At 39.4% G+C, this 26,157-nt stretch overlaps 1 protein-coding gene across 1 annotated transcript; it reads left to right on the top strand.

Annotated features, from left to right (window-relative positions):
- LOC124789935 lies at window positions 1-24,987 on the top strand. The gene is made up of 3 exons (XM_047257462.1): window positions 1-411; window positions 21,931-22,392; window positions 24,414-24,987. The coding sequence occupies exons 1-3, from the start codon at window positions 102-104 to the stop codon at window positions 24,521-24,523; spliced, it is 882 nt and encodes a 293-aa protein (XP_047113418.1). The 5' UTR covers window positions 1-101; the 3' UTR covers window positions 24,524-24,987.
- The last annotated feature ends 1,170 nt before the right edge of the window (window positions 24,988-26,157 follow it).

The raw sequence follows: 26,157 nt of genomic DNA, 5'->3' as shown, positions 1-26,157 counted from the left end.
CTCACAGCGAGACCCAAGCGACACCGCTTGCTGTATGTAGCTTACAAAAACACCGGCATCTTTTTTTAAAAAAACCACCAAAACACAGTTACGTTTGAATCATGCACCATAGTGTTCAGTATGTCTCGGTACTGACTGTTGTGTTGTTGCTGAAGTCTGCTAACAACTCACCGATTACCGCCTTCAGCGCGTCTGAAGTTGACGCAACGGAAAACGAGGTCGTGGATGTGCCGTGTCTCTTTGGTAGACTGAACTGTGACGACCGCTCCGGGAACAGCGATGGACTGATGGGCCGCAGTCTTCAGAAAAACAGTTCTCCGGTGTTCAGCGACAGAACAACAATATCGACGACCGAGAGAGGTGCCAGCAACGACGATGCCGAAGAAACATCCGTAGCTCGTGACGCAAGAGGTTTGTCATACAGTTGTTTCATTAAAAATTCACCTTCAGAATCTGCAGAAATCCTTGCGTCTTAGTACATTGTATTGATACCACATTACGGGCAACAGAGAAAGGATACATTTTTGCACACATGTCTTCGTTGGACGCTTAATCATTTGCAAGGGACGTCTTAAGCCCATTTGATCCCATGCAAGTATAAAAAAATTAAATTTCTAGTCACATTAAAAGCTTTTTCAGTAGCGCAGTTATTCTGATTAGACTATGTTCGCGGAACGGCTCTATATCTACATCTACATCTGCATACATACTCCGCAAGCCACCGTGCGGTGCATGGCGGGGGGTGCTCTGCACCATTACTCGTCATTTTCTTACCTGTTATACTCGCAAAGAGAGCCATGGCAAAATGATCATGTATGTGCCTCCATACAAACTGTAATTTCTCATATCTCATCCTCGTGGTCCTTACGCGAAATGAATGTTGGCGGCAGCAGAATCGTTCTGCAGTCATCTTCAAAAACCGGTTCTCTAAATTATTTCCGCCAGTATTCCTATAAAAAAACGTCGCCTTATCTCAGCGAATTCCAATTTGAGTTTCCGAAGCAGCTCTGTAATATTTGCTGGTTGTTCGAACCTACTGGTAAAAAATCCAGCAGGCTGCATCTGAAATGCTTCAATGTCTTCCTGTAATCATTCCTGCTTTGGATCCCAAACACTCGATCAGTACTCAAGAATGGGTCATACTAGTGCCTTATATGGAGTCTCCTTTGCAGATGAACCACAATTTCCTAAAATTCTCACAGTAAACCGAAGTCGATCATTCCCCTTCCCTACTACAGTCATAATATGCTCGTTACATTTCATTTCGCTTCGCGAAGTTACGTCTAAATAATTAATACACGAGTCCTTGTCAGGCAGTATACTACTAACGCTGTATTCGAACATTACGGTTTGTTGTTCCTACTGGTTTGCATAAACTTACATTTTTCTCCATTTAGAACTAGCTGCCACTCACCACACCACTTAGAGTAGTTCTAGTGATTTCTAAATGATAAGCTACAACGAGAGTTAATTTTTTCATGGACTGTAATCTAACTTCTTGCCTCCTGGTCCATCTTACAATAGCTCCCAGAACGATAACATTACTCCTCGTGTCTGCCAAAAAGTGGTCAAAGTACGCTCATGGTTTATATTGTAGATCTGTCGAACAAATCTCGTTTTTTTTATAATGGATAGTATCTGCAACAGAAATTATCTACAAATTATATGCATTAAGATCAAAAATTTCTAGCGAAATCCCATACATGTTCCATGAACGCGTTCACTTTTTATAAAATTTAATTTCTAAGAGAAAGCATCAAAGCCTCTCTTGAGGTTCTCAGCGTACAATCTTTCACAGGATTTAGTTTTTTCTATCTCTGTGAGTGAATATATTGTTGTGGTCTTCATTCCTGGGAATGGTTTGATGCGGCTCTCCATGCTACTCTATCCTGTGCAAGCTTCTTCATCTCCCAGTACCTACTGCACCCTACATCCTTTTGAATCTGCTTAGTGTATTCATCTATTGGTCTCCCTCTACGATTTTCACCCTCCACGCTGCCCTCCAGTACTAAATTGGTGATCCCTTGATGCCTCAGAACATGTCCTACCAACCGATTCCTTCTTCTAGTCAAGTTGTGCCACAAACTCCTCTTCTCCCCAATTCTATTCAATACCTCCTCATTAGTTATGTGATCTACCCATCTAATCTTCAGCATTCTTCTGTAGCACCACATTTCGAAAGCTTCTATTCTGTTCTTGTCCAAACTATTTATCGTCCATGTTTCACTTCCATACATGGCTGCACTCCATACAAACACTTTCAGAAACGACTTTCTGACAGTTAAATTTATACTCGATGTTAACAAATTTCTCTTCTTCAGAAACGCTTTCCTTGCCATTGCCAGTCTACATTTTATATCCTGTCTATTTCCACCATCATCAGTTATTTTGTTCCCCAAACAGCAAAACTCCTTTACTTCTTTAAATGAATATATTATACTTTACACTTTAAGTGAATATATTATAATAGATAATTATGTTCCTAAATTCTATTCGAACAGCCTAAGCTTTTGGACTGCTGGAATCGTTCTCAACTTTGTAGACGTAAACATTCTGAAACAAAATTTTATCAATGTGTACAAAAACCAACACAGTATTCAGTGTGACAAACATAAATATACATTGATTCTTGACATTTAATTATGTGTGAGTGTTTCCGTTTACAGTAGTCATAGATATACTTACCTAGTAGATTATAATGATATCGGGAAACAGTACACTGTCATTTTAAATTATTTTATTGATTATAAGTATTTGTAGGTAACTGACTGTCTTTTTCCCAGAATTTTGCAGTAATATCAATATCCAGCCATCTGAGGTGGTGTATTGGCTACGAAACTGAGTTTGCGTTATGGAGGAGCGTTGATAAAATCCCCGCCCACCCATCTAGTCTTAGATCTTCCATGGTTTCCGCAGATCGATCAAGATGAATTCCGGGACAAATCTTTTGCACGAACGCAGCCGATATCTTTTTCAATGATCCTACAAAGTGAGATCTAATGACTTGATTGTCGACAGGACAATAAAGCCATATCTTTATTCCTTCGATGCTCAAGACAGCGCAGTGACACATCCGTTACGTATCTGGGCTTCTTGTTGGACTATACGTTTCGAGCTTTATGTGGTACTCAGGAATCACTTGGAACGAGTTCTGGAGTGCATGATTTCTCAAGGCGTAGTTGTGACCCTGCCAATGAACTTAATCATAAAAATGTGCTATATCACACCTGAGACTGACAATGAATGCATTACTATTTCTTTGCAGTTTTCATGACTAATTTACTTTGGTGTCATTTATGCTTGCATTACCCTCAACGGTCTCTTTGAAACCCATAAACTAAGCCATAACGTTGTTATGGGCTCCATTTTGAGATCGAAGTCACATTTCAGTAATTGATGATTCACTTCATAGTGAGTTACTAGATTCATACTAACGCATTCAGTCATCTTCATGGATAATTTCGTTCGTTCGTAGTTTCTTGTTAGTGAAATACGTAAACGGCGATTTGTTTTTCATAACATATGTATCAAACTAATATGGTGCTTGGAAGAGAATACTTCATGTACCACCATTATTTCCACATTTTCTGTCGTATTTGCGAATTGTGTTTGGGAAGAAAGATTGCTCGTAAGACTTTATTTCGGCTCTAATTTCTTTCATTACAGCATCAAGGTCATTTCACGAGGTAGACATGGGAAGAAGTAATATACTGCTTAACTATTCTCCGAATGTACGTTCTCAGAATTATAAAGGAAAATGACATCTTTTTTACGACAAAGATTGTATGAACAAATATTTTCCATAAAATTTTACGTGAAGTCGCCATGTCGTTGTCCGTCGTGAGAGGTAATGCCTGAAATGTCGTATTCTCGGCACACCTTTGACACTATGGGTCTCAGAATATTGAATTCTGTAGCGATTTCTGATATGGATTGTCCCTTGCGTCTAGTTCCAACTAACATTCCTCGTTCAAAGCCAGTTAATTCCCATCGTGCCCCCATAATTACGTCTCATACTCTTCACATGAATCATCTGAGTTCAAATGACAGCTCCGCCAGTGCACTGCCCTTTTATATATTGGGTACGAGATACTACCGTCATCTGTGTCTGTGCATGTCGCTATCAAAAAAAAAAAAAGAAAAAAAAAGTGTTCAAATGGCTCCGAGCACTATGGGACTTAACTTCTGAGGTCATCAGTCCCCCAGAACTTAGATAGACTTAAACCTAACTAACCTAAGGACATCACACATAACCATGCCCGAGGCAGGATTCGAATCTGCGACCGTAGCGGTCGCGCGGTTCCAGACTACAGCGTCTAGAACCGCTCGGCCACCCCGGCCGGCTCATGTCGCTATCCCATGACTTCTGCCGCCTCGTGTAGAGTCTCTGCATTTTTACACCAAATATAACGTGGTAAATTTATCACTCACTTCTTAACTACCGTGCAAACGTCATTGGCTTAAACGAGGTAAACCGGTCGTGAGCATAAGAAATATGAACACTGCCTCTCCTCACTAATAACACCATAGTTATCATTCAATAACTTTATATTGTCCAAACATTTTTACAGCTGATGCTGTACACACCAATATTTATCTTTTGCCGAAACAAGGATACTTTTAGAAAAGACAGTGTCATGGCATGTAGCGTCGTCAGTCGCGACGCCTCATCTTCTTTCTGTGAGATTTAGTTCGTAATCTCAGAAGACTGAACAGTGAGTACTGACGTATATATGTAGAAACGAACAGTTTAATCACTTAAAATATGTACCTAATATATTTTCTAAATTGTTATCTTGATAATAATTTCCATAGCAAAACACTGTAATTGTAAGCTTGACCGCCGTTCGTATTTACACGTGGAGACTGCGAAAGACAGAGTTATGAAGGACGGCACGAGTAGGGCCAATGATCTAGGAAGAGATGTTTGTTATGTTGGACGTCTGAATGTTCGCTAAAAATGTAAGGTCTGAAGTGAAAGATGATAAAAAGGGGAACATTTTAAGGCCAGGAATTTTCTCTGATACTTCGAAGTTGATCAACAGCAGCCTAGAAAGACGTAACAACTGTCGGTACTCTTAATATCAGAATGCTAAGTAACAGATGGAGGTACTATGAGTGGAAGCACGATGGAGTTATTCTCCTAGGGCGAGAAAGGAAGCCAACATGCTGCGGATTTCCATACGAGTGAACACGCTGATGAAGGAACAGATAACACTTTTTTTTTAATTGAAGGACTTATCAGATGTGTGATTGACGATAAGCATTTGATAATCTTAAGTACCTGTAAAGCTGAAGAGAGGAATGATATGGAAAAGTTAGATACGGGTTCAGGGAAAGAAATAAAGTGGGTAGAAAAGCGTCTAGAGTTCTGCAGTGTTTCTTCTGGTCGCAGGGAACATTCTATGCCTATAATAAGAGAGAAGAAAAGACAAAGACATAGAGATGCATGCAGATGAGAACACAGATCCAGATCGTAGCGTAGCAGTGATTACTAGCATGCTGAACACTTCAAATAAACGATTAAGTGAGATACAGAAAATTTATACGAAAATGAAACACGTCGAAATTCTTGGAGTTTGTAACGCAGACCACAAAAAAATGTGTCAAGAGTAAACGATGGAATTTAATTGTAATAAAGAAGAAATAATGGTTCAAATGGCTCTGAGCATTATGGGACTTAACATCTGAGGTCATCAGTCCCCTAGAACTTAGAAGTACTTAAACCTAACTAAGTTAAGGACATCACACACATCCATGCCCGAGGCAGGATTCGAACCTACGACCGTAGCGGTCGCGCGGTTCCAGACTGAAGAGCCTAGAACCGCTCGGCCACGCCGGCCGGCAAGAAATAATGAAGACGGACAACTGGTCCTGAGCACTGTGACATAAAGCGAAAACTAGTTGACATGGGTAACGTAGGAAAGACTCTAACTTATCGATAAAACAGTAAAAACGTAAGATATGAGAGCAGAAGGTGGCGGAATATGTTTCTCAGAGATGGTACCAAGAGGTTGTGTAATGAGGATTAATCACAATGGATGGCAAAGAAATATAAAATTTTTTCGAAATATATGATAATAGACAAAATCAGTGTCAAAGAACAGAGGTAAGTATGGGCTGAAATTGCTATACTTCTGTTCAGTGTAGAAGAAGAGATGTTACGTAGCGGGACAACATAAAACTAATCTAAGATGGGAGGACCTTTGCCTTCCAGGGGCTCGTGCTCTGCCGACATAACTACCCAAGTAAGATTGACTACCAATCCTCATAGCCCCGCTTCCACCATAACCTTATCTCAAACCTTCCAAACTTCACAGAAGTTCCTCTGTGACATTTGCAGGACTAACACTCCTGGAAGAAACGATATTGCGGAGATACGGTTTAGCCACAGGCTGGGGGATTTCAAAGAACGGAATTTCACTTTGCATCGAATTTTGCGCTGATAGAAAACTTACTGGCTTATTAAAACTGTGTGGAAGTCTGAGTGTCTAGTCGGAGACTCTTGCCTTTAGTGCTCCTCCTACTTTGTTAATTCAGTCGGTGGAACACACACCCACAAAAATCAAAGATCCTGGTTCGAGTTCCGGGCCGGCACATAGTTTTAATCAGGTAGTATGTTCCATATCAGCTCACATACCTCTGCAGAGTGAAATATTCGTTCTTGGAATTATTTTATCTGAAATGAAAAGTCAAAGAAGCCAGAGACTTCTGTCGGATTTCCAGGTAAGCGTTATCTTAACACTAACGAAGGAAGTACCAATGGATAATCAAATACTCAGTCTTCGAAAATTTCAGATCTAGTAACAATACTTGTAGTCGTGGGATAAAAGTACAGGGACAAATGGACAACAAACAAAAACTGAGAGGAAGTAAGAAAAGTGAATGATCAAGGAAAACAAGTCTGTGAGGGTGGAAGGTAGGGTTGCAATATATTCTTACTGTTGGACAAGCTGGACGTCGAAGGAACAGCAATGAAAGTTTGAGTGAACAGACACCAAATCTATACTTTGTGGGCAACACATTGCTGTGTGCGAGCATGGTGACGGGTCTCTACAGTGGAAGACAGAGTGTGACATCGTTCTCGAGAGACATATTAAGATCACGGAGCAGGGAGGCGTCAATTTGGACTTCAGATTACCACTGCGATCACTTATTCTGAGAGATCAGAAACGTGTTTCTCCTTATTTTAAATGTCATGATATTGGTTCTTCGTATCCATGCATGACTTTTGTCGCACACCCTTTCAGCTGCAGTGAAGATGTTATGGTACTCTTGCTGAAAGCAGGGCATCCAGTCGTCTACGAGAGAACGATCTATCGCCCAACAAAGCAGTTATTGTTTCAGTCGCTGAACTGTACTACGAGCTTTAGTGTCTTTTTGATTCGTTGAATCACTTAACACACGTAATTTTATTTCATTTGCACTATTTCTTTGGATTGTTTGACGTTTTTATCGATGTGCATGAAGTGCCCAACTAGTCATTTTCAGCTTCCTCTTTATACTTTTCTGTGGTAATTCTGAGGCCACGGTAGAGACCATAAAATTCTATCAATCTGATGACCGCGTTTTGTGCTTGTCATAAGTTTCCCTAAGGTTTGATAACTTCGACATCATTTCACATATTAGACATACAGTAACACAGACTCCATAGAACGAATGCCTGTAATAGAAAAGCTTCTCTCAGTGCTCTGTGTTTGTTGGTAAACACAAGCGGGGAATGCATCCTATCGCTATCAAGATACTAACAATACAGAAATTTCTTTTCCTACAACTAGTTTGAGATTTTACATTTTTGGCACCATTTATACGAGTATAAACAGATAGGATGTCAGTACCGGAATAGCAAGGGGTACGAAACTGTACACCCTGCTTTCGGTTACACCCTCTACTACACATTCATAAATGTAGTTATTTAAGGTTTGCAAAGTTCTACAGTACCAAAGGAACGAATGTTATTGTGTAGTGAATTCTGTAGTGTGGTATCGTATCGTACATATAGAATTTTCCAAGGAAAGTGGTAACGTTATTGAATTATGTGTGTGTTTGGGACAGAACTTCATTTCAAACAACTTTCATGAAAAGGAAAAAAACTCAAAATCCAAAAGCAAAAATTCAATTAGACACGTTATGTTACAATCACACTTCCTCATGCCTTTAGTAGTCGCAGTCTGGCGTGTTGAGTGAAAACCCATGACGGTCAGCGCTGGTACATTGAAAAATGCTTCAATTCTGGCTGTTGTTATCAATTTGTCGTAACTTATACCCTTCCTTAGTACATGTGCAATTGTTTTTCTTGTGTAATGGTGCTTCGTTACAACTAATGATTTCTTGTAGTTTCCATCAACAGTCGACGTCGTAGCTCCAAATTACTGGTAGATGCTTCATCGAAGTATTTCAGTTTCAGTGACGTCTTCGATGTAAAACGAAATTTAAGAACGCACATCAAAAGTTCCTGTTGAGTTCTTCAACTGTCATAAAATGTATTGTCTTATTAAGTGAAGGAATGGGGGAATTGTTATACCATGGAATCAAAATAACACATGATGGACAATTCAGAGGAAGTAAGTGCGCAGCTCGTGGTCTAGTGGCTAGCGTTGCTGCCTCTGGATCACGGAGCCCTGGGTTCGATTCCCGACCGGGATGGGGATTTTCCCTGCCCGATTACTGGGTGTTTGTGCTGTCCTCATCATTTCATCATCATCATCGTGATTCGTGACGGTGGCAAAATTGGACTGTGAAAATATTGGAACTTTGTAAAGGCGCTGATGACCGCGTAGTTACGCGCCCCACAAACCAAATATCATCATCAGGGAACATAAATAACAGAATACCACTTACACAAAGAAATATGCTGATATTATAAACGGAACTCAATTTAAAAAGATGTTTCTGAGAATGTGCAACTGAATCAGTGCATTGTGTGGAAGTGGATCATGGACTGTACAAAACCCGAAAAGTACCGAGGCGTTTGAGAAATGGTTAACTGAAATATGTTGAAAATTAAGAAATATTGGGTCTCTAAGTAGGTTCGGCGAGTAAAAGAATATGTGAAAAACACTAAGAAGAGAACAGATGATCGAACATGTGTTTAGACATAATAGCAAAAGTTGCAAGGTATTACAAGCACCACAGACAGCAAAAAGTCTATGGGGAAACAGAGACTGGAATATATACAACAGGTTACCTGGAACATATTGTGTAAATTAAGGAACATTAAATAATAGGGTCTTACTAGATGAGGCATTACAGGTGGTTGGACACGGACTCATATTTGGAAGGATGGAATTTCTCTATATGCCCATCTTGATTTGGGTTTCCGAATCACTAAGGCCAGTGAGGCAAGTATCGAGGTGGTTCGCCAATCAAAGCCACGGCCGACCACCTGTCCTTTTCTCATAGACTACTTGTTCTACGCTCATAAAGCACGTTGTGTATGCTGGGTGTTGTACATCCTGACCTATTCATCTGCGTTACCTTGACAAATCCTATATCATTGTCAGTTGATCGTTGGATGAGTAAAGAAAAATAAATTATTATTTATTTCTTATGGCTGTGCACCACAGTATGATGGGTATTATAGAATGAATAAATAATGGCACTGCATGTTTGAGGCTGTTCTGGGGTGAACTGACTGACATAGCACAGTGCTCATTTAAGTTTTGAGTTTGTTATAACGTAGAATAGGCAACTGTAATTTTGATTAATATAAAAACATCAGTAACAAGTTGTAGTGTATTCATCGACAAAGAATTGTATCTCTGAGCAGTTAGACAACGAAGCATAGTCACAATATTAAATATTTAATTTTAGATGTGTGGACTCAAACATATTGTATTATCCATGATTGTTGGAGAACAAGTGGCTGATTTCGTAAATATCACTGAACTTATAACTGCAGTCCGACATACTTTTTGAATGAGTGATTTATTTTGCACTGCACACTATAACAAACCAAGATTTACTGCTAATTCCGAGTTCAACTAAAGTTTGCGAGCCCACCGTCTTATCAATGATGGTTTTGTTTCTATGTGATAATGTCGTCCTGCAGAAGTTAGTTATCTACAAATTTCACTTTGTAATGATCAAAATTCGAAGAGCAGTATGTACCTAAGCAAAATGTAGTCTGGTTTTTATTCTTTTACATCATTAGTAACTAATGACACAAAGACACGATTACTTTCCAAATATTTATTTACATAATGACAAACGGGACTTTATTGTTTAGCTAACTCAGAATCATCATTACATTTCAGAAACACATTCAACATCTTCAGAAATAAATTATCTTAATGTAAAAACTAAATGTAAGCAAACTTTAAGAAATGGCATACTTTCAAAATTATAAAATTTATTTTGTAACTGTATAAATTCAGGAATGCAGAAATACAAGTCACTTAGGGATGACATAAATGGGAAGTGAAGGAAAGCTAAGGCTAAATGGCTACGTGAAAAATGCGCAGAAATCGAAAAGAAATTATTGTCAGAAGGACTGACTCAGCATGTAGAAAAGTCAAAACAACCCTTGGTGAAATTATAAGCAAAGTGCTGTAACATTAAGACTGCAATCGGAATTCTAATGTTAAATGCAGACAGAGCAGATAGGTGGGACGAGTACATTGAGGGACTCTATGAAGGGAAGGACTCATCTCACGCGACAGAAAAAGGAACGGGACTCGATAGGGAAGAGGTATGGGATGCCCTATTAGAACCACAATTTAGAAGAGCTTTGGAAGGCTTAAAATCAAATAAGACAGAAGGGATAGATAACATTCTACCAGAATTTCTAAAATCATTAAGGGGAGGGGAAACAAACTACAATTCACTTCGGTGTGTAGAATCTTTAATACTGGCGATATGCAATCTGATTTTGGAGAAACATCGTCCACACAATTCCCAAGAGTGCAAGAACCTACAAGTGTGAGAACTGTCGCACAATCAGCTTAACAGTACATGCATACAACTTGCTGATACAAATAATAAATAGGAAAATGGGAAAGAAAATTGAAGATATGTTATATGACGATCAGTGTGCTGTTAGGAAAGGTAAAGGCACCACAAAAGCATTTCTTACGTTGTGGTAGATAATGAAAGCAAGCCTGAAGAAAAATCAAGACACATTCATAGGATTTGTCGACCTGCAAAAGTTTTCGACAATGTAAAATGGAGCAAGATGTTCGAAATACTAAGAAAAATGGGGATAAACTATAAGGAAAGACAGGTAAGATGCAATATGTACAACAATACCAGGAAAAGAGTAGGTTGATAGTTACTGTAAAAATGAGACATTAATTTTCAGAGAGACACAACGAAAAGACTGTTACATGTTTAGCCTTTGACCAAAGCCTTCTTCAGAAAGAAAACACACACACATCTACGCAAACAAGCACACTTCACAAACACATGACTGCTATTTCCAGCAGCCCCAGTCAGAATGTTTTCTAGTCAGAGCCGCAAGACAGAATGGTCACGTGATGTCAACTGCGCTGACTTGTGTGAACGTGTGTATGTTTTCTTTTCGGATGAAGGCTTTGGCCAAAAGCTAACTGTATAAGAATCTTTTAGTTATGCCAGTCTACAGTTTAATATGTCATCATTATGGTGAGTAGTAAACTATCCTTTTCTGAACAGTGTTGATATTTTAACCTGGACTTTCCATTGTTTAAGGATACAGGGTACTTATAAATGGTGGCAAAAACGAATTTTTGTGACTTTTTTAAAATTCTATAGTCTTTCCTGATTACATTGATATGTACGTTATAGGGTTCCAAATGCAAAGTGACCTATATATACCAAATTTTTAAGTTACGGTTATGTAAGCCGCCATGCTCCCTTTATTTCTGTTACATAAACTAGTCTTTTTTTCGAAAATAACTGTGAACTTTCCGTTTTCAGCGATTATACGTACGATACATTGTATATGTTGGTAACAGTGCACGTTTATAGTGTCTGTAAATGATTATTTTTGCTAGTATTTACTTATGCTTCGCTTAAGCAGTTTGTTCATGTATTGCTGAATGTTTGTTGCCCAATTGCTACATATAGTTGTGGAAGTACATATCCTTCAGTGTTCAATAAATACGAACTCTGCCATGCATCAAGAAATTCAATTAAAGGAAATTCTGTGGTAACCAGATCACAAACAAAGCAAGCCACGCTGTTGAAAGTAACCTATGTATCAGTTCTTCATGGAAGAAACCCACATGGGACGCCTTCAGGTGATTCAATTTTTTTTTTGTTAACAATGACGCTGTCTGTAGTGGATTTGTTGTTGTTGATGTGGGCATCTTATCTACTTTGATAAAGGAAGTGGCGAAATGTAAACGATGTGATGGTGTAGGCTGTCTGGAAATAACCGAACAACAAAGCAGCAGGAAGGATTTAGCGTCAAAATTAGTTTCACTGTGTAGATCCTGCAATAAATCTACCTCGAAAATGTCTTCGAACATTGTGCATAATTCATATGATGTGAATTTGAAGTTAGTGTATGCAATGCGTCCAATAGGAAAAGGAAAAAAGGCTGCTCATACGTTTTGTGGTTTGATCGACCATCCTCCTCCTACAAGTAGGTTCAGCAAGTACATAAAAATACTTTTAGGTGCCTTGACGCTTGTGTCTAAAGCATCTATGAAACATGCAGTAGAAGAAACTGTAAATATTAGTGGAACCAGGGACATTGCTGTTGCACTTGATGGGACATGGCAACGTCGAGGACATTGTTCCTTAAATTGTGTTATAAGTGCTACTTCTCTGGAGAATGAAAAAGTTGTTGATGCTGAGTGCTTATCTATGTACTCCCACACCTGCCATGGTAACACTGAATGACATGTTGAACATAAGTGTTTTAAGAATTAGAATTAAAAGGAGGTATGAAGTATGATGGAGATCTACAAATATTTCAGAGGTCGGTGCCTGTTTACAACTTTAGATATACGAAGTACCTAGGCGATGAGGACTCAAGCTTTCAATAAAAAGTAATGTGTTCAATGTTTGTGGTGATACTTTGGTAACAAAAGTGGAGTGTTGTGGACGTGTGCAAAAGAGGATGGGTGCTACATTGAGGAAGCTAAGAAGAGAAATGAAAGGAAAGTTTCTATCTGGTGGAAAATCTCTGTCTGGCCGAGGCAGATTGACAGAAACTGAAATAGACGTTCTTCAGAGTTATTAAGGACTGGCCAGTAGAAGTACTGCACCTCTGAATGATGTTACGGCAATGAGAAAAGCTGTATGGGCCACCTACTTTCATAAGATGTCCACAGATGACCAACCTGTTCACAGACTTTGCCTAAAGGAGCAGATCCTTGGTGTGACTACCAAAAAGCAAAAGAAAGTGGTCAAATATACTATCATAAGCATTCTCGTCCTGAGCCTGTTATGAATGAAGTAAAACCAATTTTTAGAGGCATGAGTGACCCTGTTCTGCTTAGTAAACGTCTTTATGGGGGCACTCAGAATACAAATGAAAGTTTAAACCATTGCATATGGGAAAGATTACCAAGAACGTTTTTGAAGGACTAAATCAGTTGCAAGTTGCTGTAATAAATGCAGTGATATGTTTCGATGATGGAGTGATAGGAAGGTTGGAAGTCCTGAGAAATTTACGCATAAAATGTGTCTCTAATATGGAAGATATATTGCTTGCATGTGACAGACAACAGGTGCATGAAGCTGAAAGATTCGATTTTCAAGTTACCAAAGAAGCAAGAAGTGCTAAAAGCAATGCCAAGAGGAAGCCTGAAGATAAAGAAATGCTGCAGGATGAAGACTATGCTTCAGGAATGTTCTGAGGCACAGTTTAATTGTACTTATTCACAATTTCTACATATACATCTACATTTATACTCCGCTAGTCACTAAGCAGTGTGTGGCGGAGGGCACAATTCGCGCCAAAGTCATATTCCCCCCCCCCCCCCCCCCCCCTGTTACACTCGCGGATCGCGCGAGCGAAAAATGACTGTCTGAACGCCTCAGTACTAGCTCTTATTTCCGTTGTCTTTGAATGATGATCATTACCCGATTTGAAAGTTGGTGGTAATAATATATGCTCTATATCCTCGGTGGAGATTGGATTTCGGAATTTAGTGAGCAGCCCCTTCTGTTTAGCGCGTCGTCTATCTGCAATTGTGTCCCACTTCAAACTTTCTATGAGATATGTAACGCTCTGGCGATGGCTAAATGTACGTCACGAATCTTGCCGCTCTTATTTGGACCTTCTCAATCTCTTGAATCAGACCCAATTGGTAAGGGTCCCATATAGACGAACAATACTCCAAGACTGGACGAGCTAACGTATTGTAAGCTATCTCCTTTGTTGAAGGACTGCATCGCTTCAGGATTCTACCAATAAACCGCAATCTAGAGTTCGCCTTACCCATTACTTGTGTAATCTGATCATTCCATTTGAGATCATTTCGAATAGTCACACCCAGATACTTGACTGATGTTACCGCTTCCAAAGACTGATCATTTATTTTGTACTCATACATGAATGGGGATTTTTGCCTTGTTATACGCAGTAGGTTACACTTACTAATATTGAGAGATAACTGCCAGTCGTTACACCACGCATTTATTTTCAGCAAATCTCATTGATTTGTTCACAACTTTCGTGTGATACCACTTTCCTGTAGATTACAGCATCATCGGCAAACAGTCTAAGGCCGCCGTCAATACCATCAGCCAGATCGTTTATGTAAATCGTAAAAAGCAGAGGACCTATTACGCTGCCCTGGGGCACACCTGAAGTTACTCTTCTTTCTGTTGAAGTTACCCCGTTCAGGACGACATACTTCTCCCTGTCTTAGAAAACTTTCTATCCAACCGCATATGTCATTGGATAGACCGCAAGCGCGCACTTTTTGTAGCGAGCGACAGTGCGGAACTGACTCGAACGCCTTTCGAAAGTCGAGAAATATGGCATCAACCTGGGAGCCGGTATCTAAAGCCTGTTGTATATCATGCACAAAGAGGGCCAGCTGTGTCTTGCATGACCGCTGTTTCCTAAAACCGTGCTGGTTTCTGCAGATGAGCTTCTCAGAGTCTAGAGAGGTCATTACGTCTGAACACAAATAATGTTCCATGATTCTACAAGTTGTATTTTTCAGAAGTCAGCTACAAATATTTCCTAAAGTTTATAAAGCATTGCTGTAATTCCTTTCTGTAACTTGCAGTAGTACATACTTATGTAGCAGACCTAAGCTTTATTGCAGAATCAAGTAAATTTTACAAAAAATAACATTTTTATTAGGAAGAAATTATAAAATTAAAATGTAAGACGTGATATTTTTTATCCTTGTAATATATATAATAGGTGGAATTAGATAGGTGTAGTACGTCAGCCATCATGTCAAGTATATCTCGTAAATATTTAGTGTCCTTCAAATGCATAACATTGGATTAAATGGTATTTCAATTTGAGGAAGCATTTTAGAAAAAAAAAAATCATCAATTTCTTTGTAATATTTTAATAACACTAAGCAGGTTCAAATATATTCAAAATACTTATAATTTATTTAAAAAGTGTGCTGCATTACCTGATATCAACAAAAAATCTGTAAAACATGTACATTATAAACGGTGCCTGAAAGAAATAGGTGTTGGTTTTTACATAATATCGAGCCAAAAAAGTACTCTGAACCTTTAAAGAATGATTACACATGTGAGCTACATTTTATATGCAGCAATGGATGACTTAACATGCACCAAATGCAAATGTGTAGTGACGCCTATTTTTCAACGCAAACTTTCCGAATTTCTTGCAGTAACTATGCCCACTAGCGGAATGATAAGTGGTTCATCATACAAGTGACAAAATAAGCTTTGAGATATGTGATAATCATTTTTTTCAAACAGTTTCTATAAAATTTCTTGAGAAAGATCGAAGATCGAGTGGGAGGGCCGTGACATATTGTTTCGTCTTGAGGGTTAACTGGCGTTATCTGAGAATTTATGCCCTGTAATTATTCTTTTAACTTGGAAGTATTTACTATCTATTACCAATCTAAGGAAAATGGATTGTACGTGTTTTACTTTGTTCTGGTCACAAGCCCCAATGAAATAGCCACCATGAAATATTAACAACACACTCGTATCTCATAAACGGTTTGAAAAATCGAAATAAGATTTTGCAGATGATAACATGCAAAAAGAATAGTATTTTCCTACATGATTAATTTGAAAAAATACCTTATCCAGCGCGATATGCAAGCAAATGTAGAGTTTCTCAACGAAATAATGTGATTTTGAAGGGCTACTAATAACTGGTGAAATGAAACTTGCTTTGAGTTTGAACAATATACATGAAGAAACTGACATTTATTTTTATGACCATTTTCATAAACTACTGATTTGTTTTACCCTCAGTTGCTAATTTAATAATGTACTATTGTAGGATTTTCACCGTCAAAAGAAATAGATTTTGTCATTGCGAGGGGATAAGTTACACATTATTTAAAACTCATCAATGATGACGTTTCTTTCAAGAAAAAAAAAGAGAATAAGAAATCTCGGCAACATAAATCGCAGCTCCTGTTGAAGTTCTGTATGTAAAACACTGAGAATTCCGTATCCCGGTGCATTTTAAATAATAAATGATTGGGACTGACCCTGACCAGGGGATTTTTTTTCTGTATCTCAATGCTATGAGAAATATGAAAATGTTTCAGTTTGCAGAATCCTCTACACTACTCAATAATGTGTAATCAGCTTCAGTATCTTTGTCGATGTAAGAGATTTTTGTGGTGGAAAGGTACAGTCCTTCACTTTGGATGTGGATGGGAACTGAAAGATGGCTTACTATAGGCTGCTGATTGTTTTCAGATTTCTCGGGTGATTGAGATACGGAAATAAAATCCTTTGGCCAGACTCATCAACGGTCATTCATTATGAAAAATGGAGTTCTTATGCCTTTTTCTTCAGTGATGAACTTTAGTAACACCTGACTTCTCTTGTTGCCATGTTAAAATCTGCTTCTTTTGCCAAAACTTAGTATACTTCCAACTATTCATCTCATCAACAATCTAATAAAGTTGAAATTGCTTAAGAATCCTGAAACAGTTTATTATTAAACTATAAACAGAGGATAAGAAACATTGATAGTTTATGAATAAGCTGAATCTGAAATTAAAAATAATCATATAACTTCTTCACTTACACTGCTGCAAACTCCGCAGTAATTCTGGTTACACCAGCTATCGATGTCCATTAAAAGCTATAGTCTTTCCCTGAAAATATATATAGTTGCTTGAATATCGTTGTGGATATGAAATTTTGCATATTAATCATATGGTAAAATACTCCACTCTTTGCATGTTATCGTTTGAGAAAGTCTAGTTTCAATTTCTCAAACCGTTTATGAGATACAATGGATGTTAGAGAATAATTAGTTGTGGCTTTTACTCTGGCACCTCTGACTGGAACTCTGTGCTATACACACGTACCAGTTTCTTTAGATCAGAGGCAGATAATGATATCCTCCTTAACTTCAATGAATAATTTAATGTGTTAACTACAGTTCATATGCAGCAATACATCTCACAACATGCACCAAACCCAAATTCGTAGTGACCCATATTTTTCAATGGGAACTTTGTTAAATTCTTGCACTGCTTTATTTATACTCAAAATATTACAATATCTGTGACCTTCAACGAAATAATAGGCAGTTCATCAAGAAACTCACAAATGAAGCGTTCAAATGTGTTAGAACCAATATTTTTACTAAGCAGTTTCTGTAAAGTCGTTTGAGAAAGCTTGGAGATTGACCAGCAGGCATGTGACGCTCGTTTCGTCTCGAGGGTTAACCAGCGTTGTCCGTGAGTTGCCACGCTGTAGGCTGAGGCGTCAGACGCTAAGCAGGATTCCTGACTGGGCAGCAAAGGTAGCATTTAGAGAACCTTATAAGGAAAGCAGCAACGGAGCTATCACAGAAAACATGCACAGCTTCTTGTAATATAGCAGGCTAGCAGACGGCAAAGCCTGCTAGGGAGCTCTCGCATCAGCGAACAAATAAGTTTACGCTGAATCTTAATGAGATTGGGTTTTCAGTGTGCTCCTGTTGGATGAGTAGCGTTTGGCGACTAACAACATAATCGAGCTGCCCCGTATGCAAGGAGCAGGGGCCAACAGGTGTGAAGAGCAGTGGTTCTGTAGACTAGGAGTGTGTGGCTGCGGTGACAGGTGGTGATTGGCTCCTGGCAAATTATAGTAGCATAACAGTGTACCAGGAGGACAGAGTAGCCCCTGTAATCTGGGAGCAAAGGTGCAGCCTAGTTTGAAAACATACACTTGCGGATCTGAGTGGCAGCTGATGGCTGACGATATCGAGAGAGCTCTGCTGGATACAGGAATAGTGGATCGGATGGTGTTTTGCTCAATCCCGGGATGATTGTGCTGGAGTGCACAGACATGACTGTGATTAAAATATCGAAACATAACACCTGCAGCTGGCTGAAGATGTTTTGATTCGACGTTTTACACATATCAAAAAAAGTTTTGCATCACCCCAGTTACCAGAACTCCTGTAGATATACGTTGACTGTGAATACTGAATCACAGACACAGTCCCTTTGAGTGTTCAGAGATATCACTGAACCGGTCCAAAGATGTAAACAACCATGCATGAGCATATTAGACGGAAGTGTTCCGACTGCCGACCATTTCCAGTCATTCCCCCAGGAATGTCTGTAGTTCAACCATGCCTAGACGGTCAGTACCGCGGTTAGATCGCATCCGCATTGTTACTTTGTGCCAGGAAGGGCTGTCAACAAGTGAAGTGTCCAGGCGTCTCGGAGTGAAACAAAGTGATGTTGTTCGGAAATGGAGGAGATACACAGAGAGACAAGAACTGTCGATGACATGCCTTGCTCATGCCAACTGTACGCAGTAGGCTGCATGATGCGCAACTTCCTCCCGACGTCCGTGGTGAGGTCTATCATTGCAACCACGACACTATGCAGCGCAGTACAGATGGGCCCAACAACATGCCGAAAGGGCCGCTCAGGATTGGCATCACGTTCTCTTCACCGATGAGTGTCGCATATGCCTTCAACCAGACAATCGTCGGAAACGTGTTTGGAGGCAACCCGGTCAGGCTGAACGCCTTAGACACACTGTCCAGCGAGTGCAAGAAGGTGGAGGCTCCCTGCTGTTTTGGGGTGGCATTATGAGGGGTTGACGTACGCCGCTGGTGGTCATGGAAGGCGCCGTAAGGGCTGTACGATACGTGAATGCCATCCTCCGACCTACAGTGCAATCATATCGGCAGCATATGGTTTGGCATTCGTCCTCATTGACGACAATTCGTGCCCCCATCGTGCACATCTTGTGAATGAGTTCTTCAGGATAGTGAAATTGCTCTACTCGTGGTCAGCATGTTCTCCAGACATGAACCCTATCGAACATGCCTGGGATAAATTGAAAAGGGAGGTTTAAGAACGACGTGACCCACCAACCATTCTGAGGGATCTACGGCGAATCGCGGTTGAAGAGTGGGACAATCTGGACCAACAGTGCCTTGATGAAGTTGTGGACAGTATGCCACAACGAATACAGGCATGCATCAGTCCAAGAGCACGTGCTACTGCGTATTAGAGGTAGCGGTGTGTACAGCAATCTGGACTACCACCTCTGAAAATCTCGCTGTATGATGATACAATATGTCATGTGTGGTTTTCATGAGCAGTAAAAATTTCGAAAATTATGTTTTTGTTGATCTCTATTCAAGTTTTCTGTACAGATGCAAAATTCTTATTGATGTGTGTATACAGAACAGCCGAGGTCTCTTAACCATCTCTATAAAGATAGACTTACAGAGATTTGACGTGTTTAATGCTGAGTTCTCTGTACATAATATTGCTCAAGAGATCATTGCAGTGTGTGGTTAGCAACTTTTGATACTTGTTACGTATATCGTGGTTTACCACAGTTAATTGACTTAGTTGTGTGCTCGTTGTGTTCAGATGCAACATCAATGACACAGTGACCTTAATTACTTTATTTAGTTTCATTGTTACCGTTTGTGGGAAGGCTTTACGGAAAATTAGTTTTTACATCGTAGAAACGTTGTTCTTAAATTATGAAGTTTTGATGTTGGTATTATGATACCTTCCAGAACTGAGATTTAGCTATATTAAGGTCTAGCGAAATTCTTATGACCTGATATTATTCATATTGCCATATAACATGTGTGTTTGCGAGGAAGGTTTAGAATTTGTGTAATTTTTAGCTTAAGACTGCGTCCCAATGTAACACATCAGTTATGTTAACGTATTTATTCTGTGTAATTTTGCTTTCACTTGTAATACCTTTTTTTTTAGTTTAGTGTTTTAGTGCTGGCTTGTTCATTAGTCTCTGATCATGGATTTTGAGTATTACTGAGCTAGAAATCCTTATGAATTGTGAAACTTGTAATATGATAGTGAACTATTGATACTAGTATTCCTCTCACAGAACATTTTATATTGTTTTTAGGGATTATTATTATTTACTTTGAACTATTAATAATAAAGTTATATTATTGTTTTCTTGTTTGATTGTTTTAGGACAAATTACTTAATAGTTTAGTGACTGTGTTGAATACCTGTGTTGTTAATAAACGGTATTACTACTAAATCATCATTACATCTTAACAACTTCCAGCCACATGCGCTCCACAGCCTTTGTCCTGCTAATGCTAATTTTTCACACAATTCACCAAACCATCTGCGAAGATTAATTACCTTTTCAGAGATGCTTTTACCATAAAATGACGTTAGAAAACAAAGTAATGTGGAGTGAGGTACTTGCCCATGACTGTTTGACTCAAACATTTGTTGTGACAACCAGTCTGCAGACAATACCGCTTAAAAAGGAGTCTTGGCCTTGGACATTCAGGAGCAGTGGACATGCAAGATCTCATCATCGACACTCATGAGCTGGCAGAGAGATGCATTGCAACGATGAGATGTTGTGTATCATCTACCATGTTCCATTGTCGTTGGTTTTTCCCTGTCCAGAAACAGTTCATTGCCTCGCCGCTTTAGTGTAGATAGAAAATGAAATGAAATGATCGTATGACATTGTGGAGCGGGAGGCCCCATGTGGGGAAGTTCTGCCGCCGTATTGCAGGTCCTTTTCTTTTTGACGCCACTTCGGCGACTTGCGAGGCAATAATGATGAAAAACACACAACACCCAGTCATCACGAGGCAGAGAAAACCCCTGGTGCCGCCGGGAGTCGAACCCGGGACCCCGTGCGCTGGAAGCGAGAACGCTACCGCAAGACCACGAGCTGCTGACGGTGTAAATAATTAGCATAAGACGTAAATAGTGCTTCCAAAAAGGAGACGACTAACTCGTTGAGATTAGGGTGTGACTACGTTAACATGCTGACTTAGCTCTTTTTATTCTGGCTTTGAAACTCAAGGGTGTTCTTGGCATTTTTACTAGTTCCTGTCGATTTCGTTGCACGTCCTGTATTTTAATGTAGGGACAGTGCATTGTGTAACAGGGCACAGAGGTCAAGGTATAGCTGGAAGACATTATGACATGACCGATGAAAATCAGGTGTCAGTCCACTGGAGAAACTGCAAATACAAGCATGATACAGAAACAACTTTTTAAAACGTCTCAAGCAACAGGCATCTTACAGCATCGGAAACACACCAGAATGTAGTATATAAATAAATAATAATAAAGTAGAGAGTAAATTATGGGGAGTCACATCAAACTAGGCAGAAGACAGATGAAGCAAAAGAAATAGAAAGGAAGCATTAATGTCTCCCCACACATTTCTCAAACAATCCCTGTGATTTGTAAATTGTATTGACACTTGGACATATCTTCTATATTTTTTGTCTCTGTTATTTGCTCTTATAGCCTATTTCTTCTTTCAGCAAGTTGTGTGTTAACTTCCATTGTTGCCTCGATGCTGATGCTGTGTGACTGCTTCCAGGATACATGCGGCGCGCAAGTAAGGTGATCGCGCCGCTGGTGCTGGGTTTCGTGCTCGCCAGTGTGGTGATGGGCGGCGTGACGGCGGTGAAGCTGTTCCTGGTGAAGGCTCTGCTGCTAAGCCAGCTGGCGCTGGGCGCGGCGCTGCTGCTGGCCGCCAAGTCGCTGCTCTCCGCCGTGGGCGGGGGTGGCTACCCCTCCCACCAGCCCTACCTGCACCACGTGCAGCCGATACACCCGCCGCTGGTGGAGCCCTCGCCCTACCACCACAACCCCTATGCAGCTGAACATCACTTCGCTCCCTCTATGGAGGGATATCCCGACTATGGCTACCAAGCAGTTGGAAGATCACCAGAGGCAGTTCCAGTGGAGCAAGAAGATCTTCAAGCGCACTATTCCAATCAAGTGGCGGCAACGGCGCCAGCTGCCGCTGGAGCGCGGAATGCCACCTCCAGGATGGACGGTGAGTGAGCTATAAACCATCCCCACATTTCTTTGCTTGCTCCAACCTCTCTGCCACCGCTATGAGTTCCTCATCGTGTGTTCTTTATTTCTTAACCACAAAAAGAGAAGCCACTACTACGTCAATTAAAAACTGAAGCTGTCACTGGGCCTGAGGTTGACTTGAACATATCAGTGCTTTATTGGTTCTCTTTGTGGTATGTGGACGCCTTCCTGCAACCTATGAATTCATTAAACCGACCAAGTAAAGGGAGACCTATAGTTTTTTTAAACTTCTTACTGGTGACTGTTCTCGTTTATCTGCATAAATGTTGCTAAAACTGCGACGCAACATTATCTCTGAATCCTCGCTATTCCATCATTAAGGTATAGACATTTTCAGCGAAACGGTCTACTTCGTAATGGAGTCTGTTTTTCAGGATATTAGTGAAAGAACGAAGAAGGGCCTCTGGGAGAATCAGTTTCGGTTCCAGAGAAATGTTGGAACATGTGAGGCAACACTGAACCTAGGACTTATCTTAGAAGACAGGTTGAAGAAACACAGCTTACTTTTGCAGCAGTTACAGATTTAGAAAAAGCATTAGGCAGTGTTTGCCTAGTCTACTTCCTTTGAAAATTTTAAGGTAACGAAGATAGCATTAAGAGCCACAACTTCAAGTCAACATTTGCATAACAATAAATCAAGAAGGATAACTGCCCTGAGACATCCACTAATACGATAATTTTCTTAAATTATTTTAAGATCTTTAAAGTTTAAAAACATCAAAAAAATTGTACAAGAATATTAAAATGCCTTTATTCACATTATCAAAACATTAGAGCTAAAAAGCCTGGAGCTTTGCACCTAACATTCGCTGTCCGTCAAAATAAACACCGCTAAAAGACCATATGTCAATGAATAAAACAGGCTGATGCATGGATTCCACTCGAATACTGTGGATATGGTCCAAACAAGTTGTACCATACTGATCCAGCGTTAAGGAGAAAACATGTGAAAAACTACTTTAAAAGATTTAATAGTGCTTACAGCAAAATGGAGAGATATTCTAAGTAATCTCGATAAACTGTGTCAAGCAAACAGCTTTTGATGGGAAATAGAACCTCAAAGTATTTGAGTATATTTTAACATTCTTATGCAAACGTTTTCTAAAGCTTTTGAAATTTTAAAAATCTTTAAAAAAATGTAGAAAATTATCATATCGGAAGATGTCTCAGTGTAGTTATTCCTTCTTGACTTATTATTACGCAGATTTTCACCTGAAGATGTGATTCTTAGAGCCACGAAACCGTTATTTATCTGAAACTAAAGGACTAAATACAGCGGAAAATGTTTAGTAATACCCAAGATGTGAGACCTTAACTTTTCCCGGTGAATCGAATGTTCAAATAACTTATGGGCTTGCTGCCGGGTGACGCCGTCGACCACCACCGATATTTCGACAGGAGCACACCCTGCCATTCTCAGAGCACAACTGCAAGGAGGAAGCAATGTGCAAGGGAATTTCATACCTCGATTCACAGAGAAGAAACAAGGAAGATACCACACACAGAACAAGTAACTGCAGAGTCAACACACAACCCAAGATAACCAACATCAGAAATGTCGATAGTGACTATTATTCAACAGGTGAGGTAGGACTAATTCTGTCCCTCTGTTTTTTGATGAGAGACAGAGCCGGATTCCACGCAGCATTTAAACTAATTAAATTCCCTTGCACATTGCTTCCTCCTTACAGTTGTGCCTTGAGAATGGCAGGGTGCGCTCCTGTCGAAATATCGGCCGTGGTCGACGACGTCACCCTGCAGCTAACCCGTATGTTATTTGAATACCAAAGATGATTATGCATAACTGTGGTTGCCCTATCTAAAGGTTGTCTGCGTACCCCAGAGATGTCTTTGGTGTAATGTCAACTAGTCATAACATTGTTAGTTCACTGGGCAGTTTACAGATTGAATAGCCTTTAGATTATTGTGAACATGCTGTTCTCTCACTAAATTATTACGTGTGTTTCTCCGTTTCAGTGAGGCCGTTACCAACAGGTGGCATCACCCTGGTCAAGAGCCAGTCACACCACGCGCCTGTGGTGGTCTACCGCAAGGTGGTGTCCACGGGACGTGCTGCCGCCAGTTAAGAACACGTCCGCGAGATGCGGGCCATCAGCCCTCTGAGTCTTTCATTTATACCCTTATTTATTAATATATTTATTTATTTAATCATCGAATAAACTATTCCTTTCCTCACATTTCAGCAAGTTGCCCTGAGATAACATTTAATTCCAGGGAATTAAAGCAACGAAACATCTGCTTCAAAGAGTCGTTATGTTGTACGGGCGGGCTGCCATCAGTTAAGACCAGCACTCTTGTGTCTTTCGATTAAACACTTATTTATTTACTTATTTAATCATCGAGTAATTTTCTCTCAGCTCACATTTGAGCAAGCTGGCCTGAGATAACATTTAATTTCAGGAAACTGAAGCAACTAAACAGCTACTTCAAAGATTCATTACGTTGTATGGACCTTCGTCTGGATGCAGCATATATAGTCTCTGTCTTATACTGAATTTTGTTTATTACTTGTAATATGTTTGAAAGAATCAAAAACAGTGCCGTTGACTAATTACTGTAACATAATTTTCAATAAACAAGCAGTTTTCTTAATGTGTGTTTGGGGAAAATAATGTACAATAAATTTTCCAAATCCATGGTAAATACTAATAACACCCGTGTTTCTTTAAATAGTGCGTGTTGAGAATATATAAAAAGAATTGTGGCGTTGTTTTACTTAGTATACACAATTACAGATGGAAAGAACTAAACTTTTATTTTGTTTTACTTTTTAGTGCTGTAAAATCAAAGAATTTATTGGTTTTGTAACTATGAAAGTGAGCATATGCAGTGTCTAACAACGTAGTAATAGATACAACGGTGATCATTACTGTATTCCGTAAAGACTCTATTTTAAATTTGATGTCTGCATGTATTGTGTGTTGATTTCGGAACTTCAATGTACGCTGCTAAATAGTTTGACATATTAAGACATGTTGGCACCCATAACATTTTATAATGGCTTGTATGGTCCAAACTGGCTATTCATGTGAAATTAAACGAAGTGAATACGTGTAAACAACAGCTGAGGACAGACCATTGCAATGTCCTTCAACAAATAGTGATGCCTTTCACAAAAGCAGACAAAGTTATCATTTCCACAAGAATGTTTCGTTAAAATAAGCATTATATTTTGCACTACTAGCCAATGACAAGATTTAACTCGTATTCAATTGCAGAAGGAGGTTCAGGATTTGCTTTCGATTTCTTCTGTCGTAGTAAATTTCATAGGAAGCATCGCTGCCTTTAAAAAGTAATGTTAACTTATGCTATGATTCCTTGTGGTTTGTAACAAATAGCTTTTCATGTAATATGCTCTCCGTTGCGCTAATAATAGTCATTCGTATTTATCTAAAAACGTATCAGCTAATATATATTGTAGCTGGCAATATGGTGCAGTATTCTCTGTTAAAATATACCAGCGACGTAAATGTTTACAGTATGATTAGGCATTTTATGCTTAAATTCCAACATTCTCCAGTGGTATTCTTTCTTAGACGTTACAGATTTCAAGAGTACATAATTGTAGCTGTCAAAATGCGACGTATAATGAATAATTACTTCTTTCAAAAGAACTAAAATGCTTCGTATTTTTCAGTTTAATATAAAACTGTTTCATAACAAATAAATAAATAAATAACGATGTCAATGGAAATATGAC

Source organism: Schistocerca piceifrons, chromosome 3 (assembly GCF_021461385.2).
Source record: "Schistocerca piceifrons isolate TAMUIC-IGC-003096 chromosome 3, iqSchPice1.1, whole genome shotgun sequence".
Lineage (NCBI taxonomy): Eukaryota > Metazoa > Arthropoda > Insecta > Orthoptera > Acrididae > Schistocerca > Schistocerca piceifrons.
This window is presented reverse-complemented; position numbering and strand designations above follow the sequence as displayed.

Excerpts from the sequence above, each read along its gene's own strand:
- LOC124789935 (XM_047257462.1), top strand. The coding sequence starts at position 102 with ATGCACCATAGTGTTCAGTATGTCTCGGTACTGACTGTTGTGTTGTTG. Across the intron at positions 412-21,930 it reads CGTAGCTCGTGACGCAAGAG|GATACATGCGGCGCGCAAGT; the intron begins GTTTGTCATACA and ends GACTGCTTCCAG. Across the intron at positions 22,393-24,413 it reads TGCCACCTCCAGGATGGACG|TGAGGCCGTTACCAACAGGT; the intron begins GTGAGTGAGCTA and ends TCTCCGTTTCAG.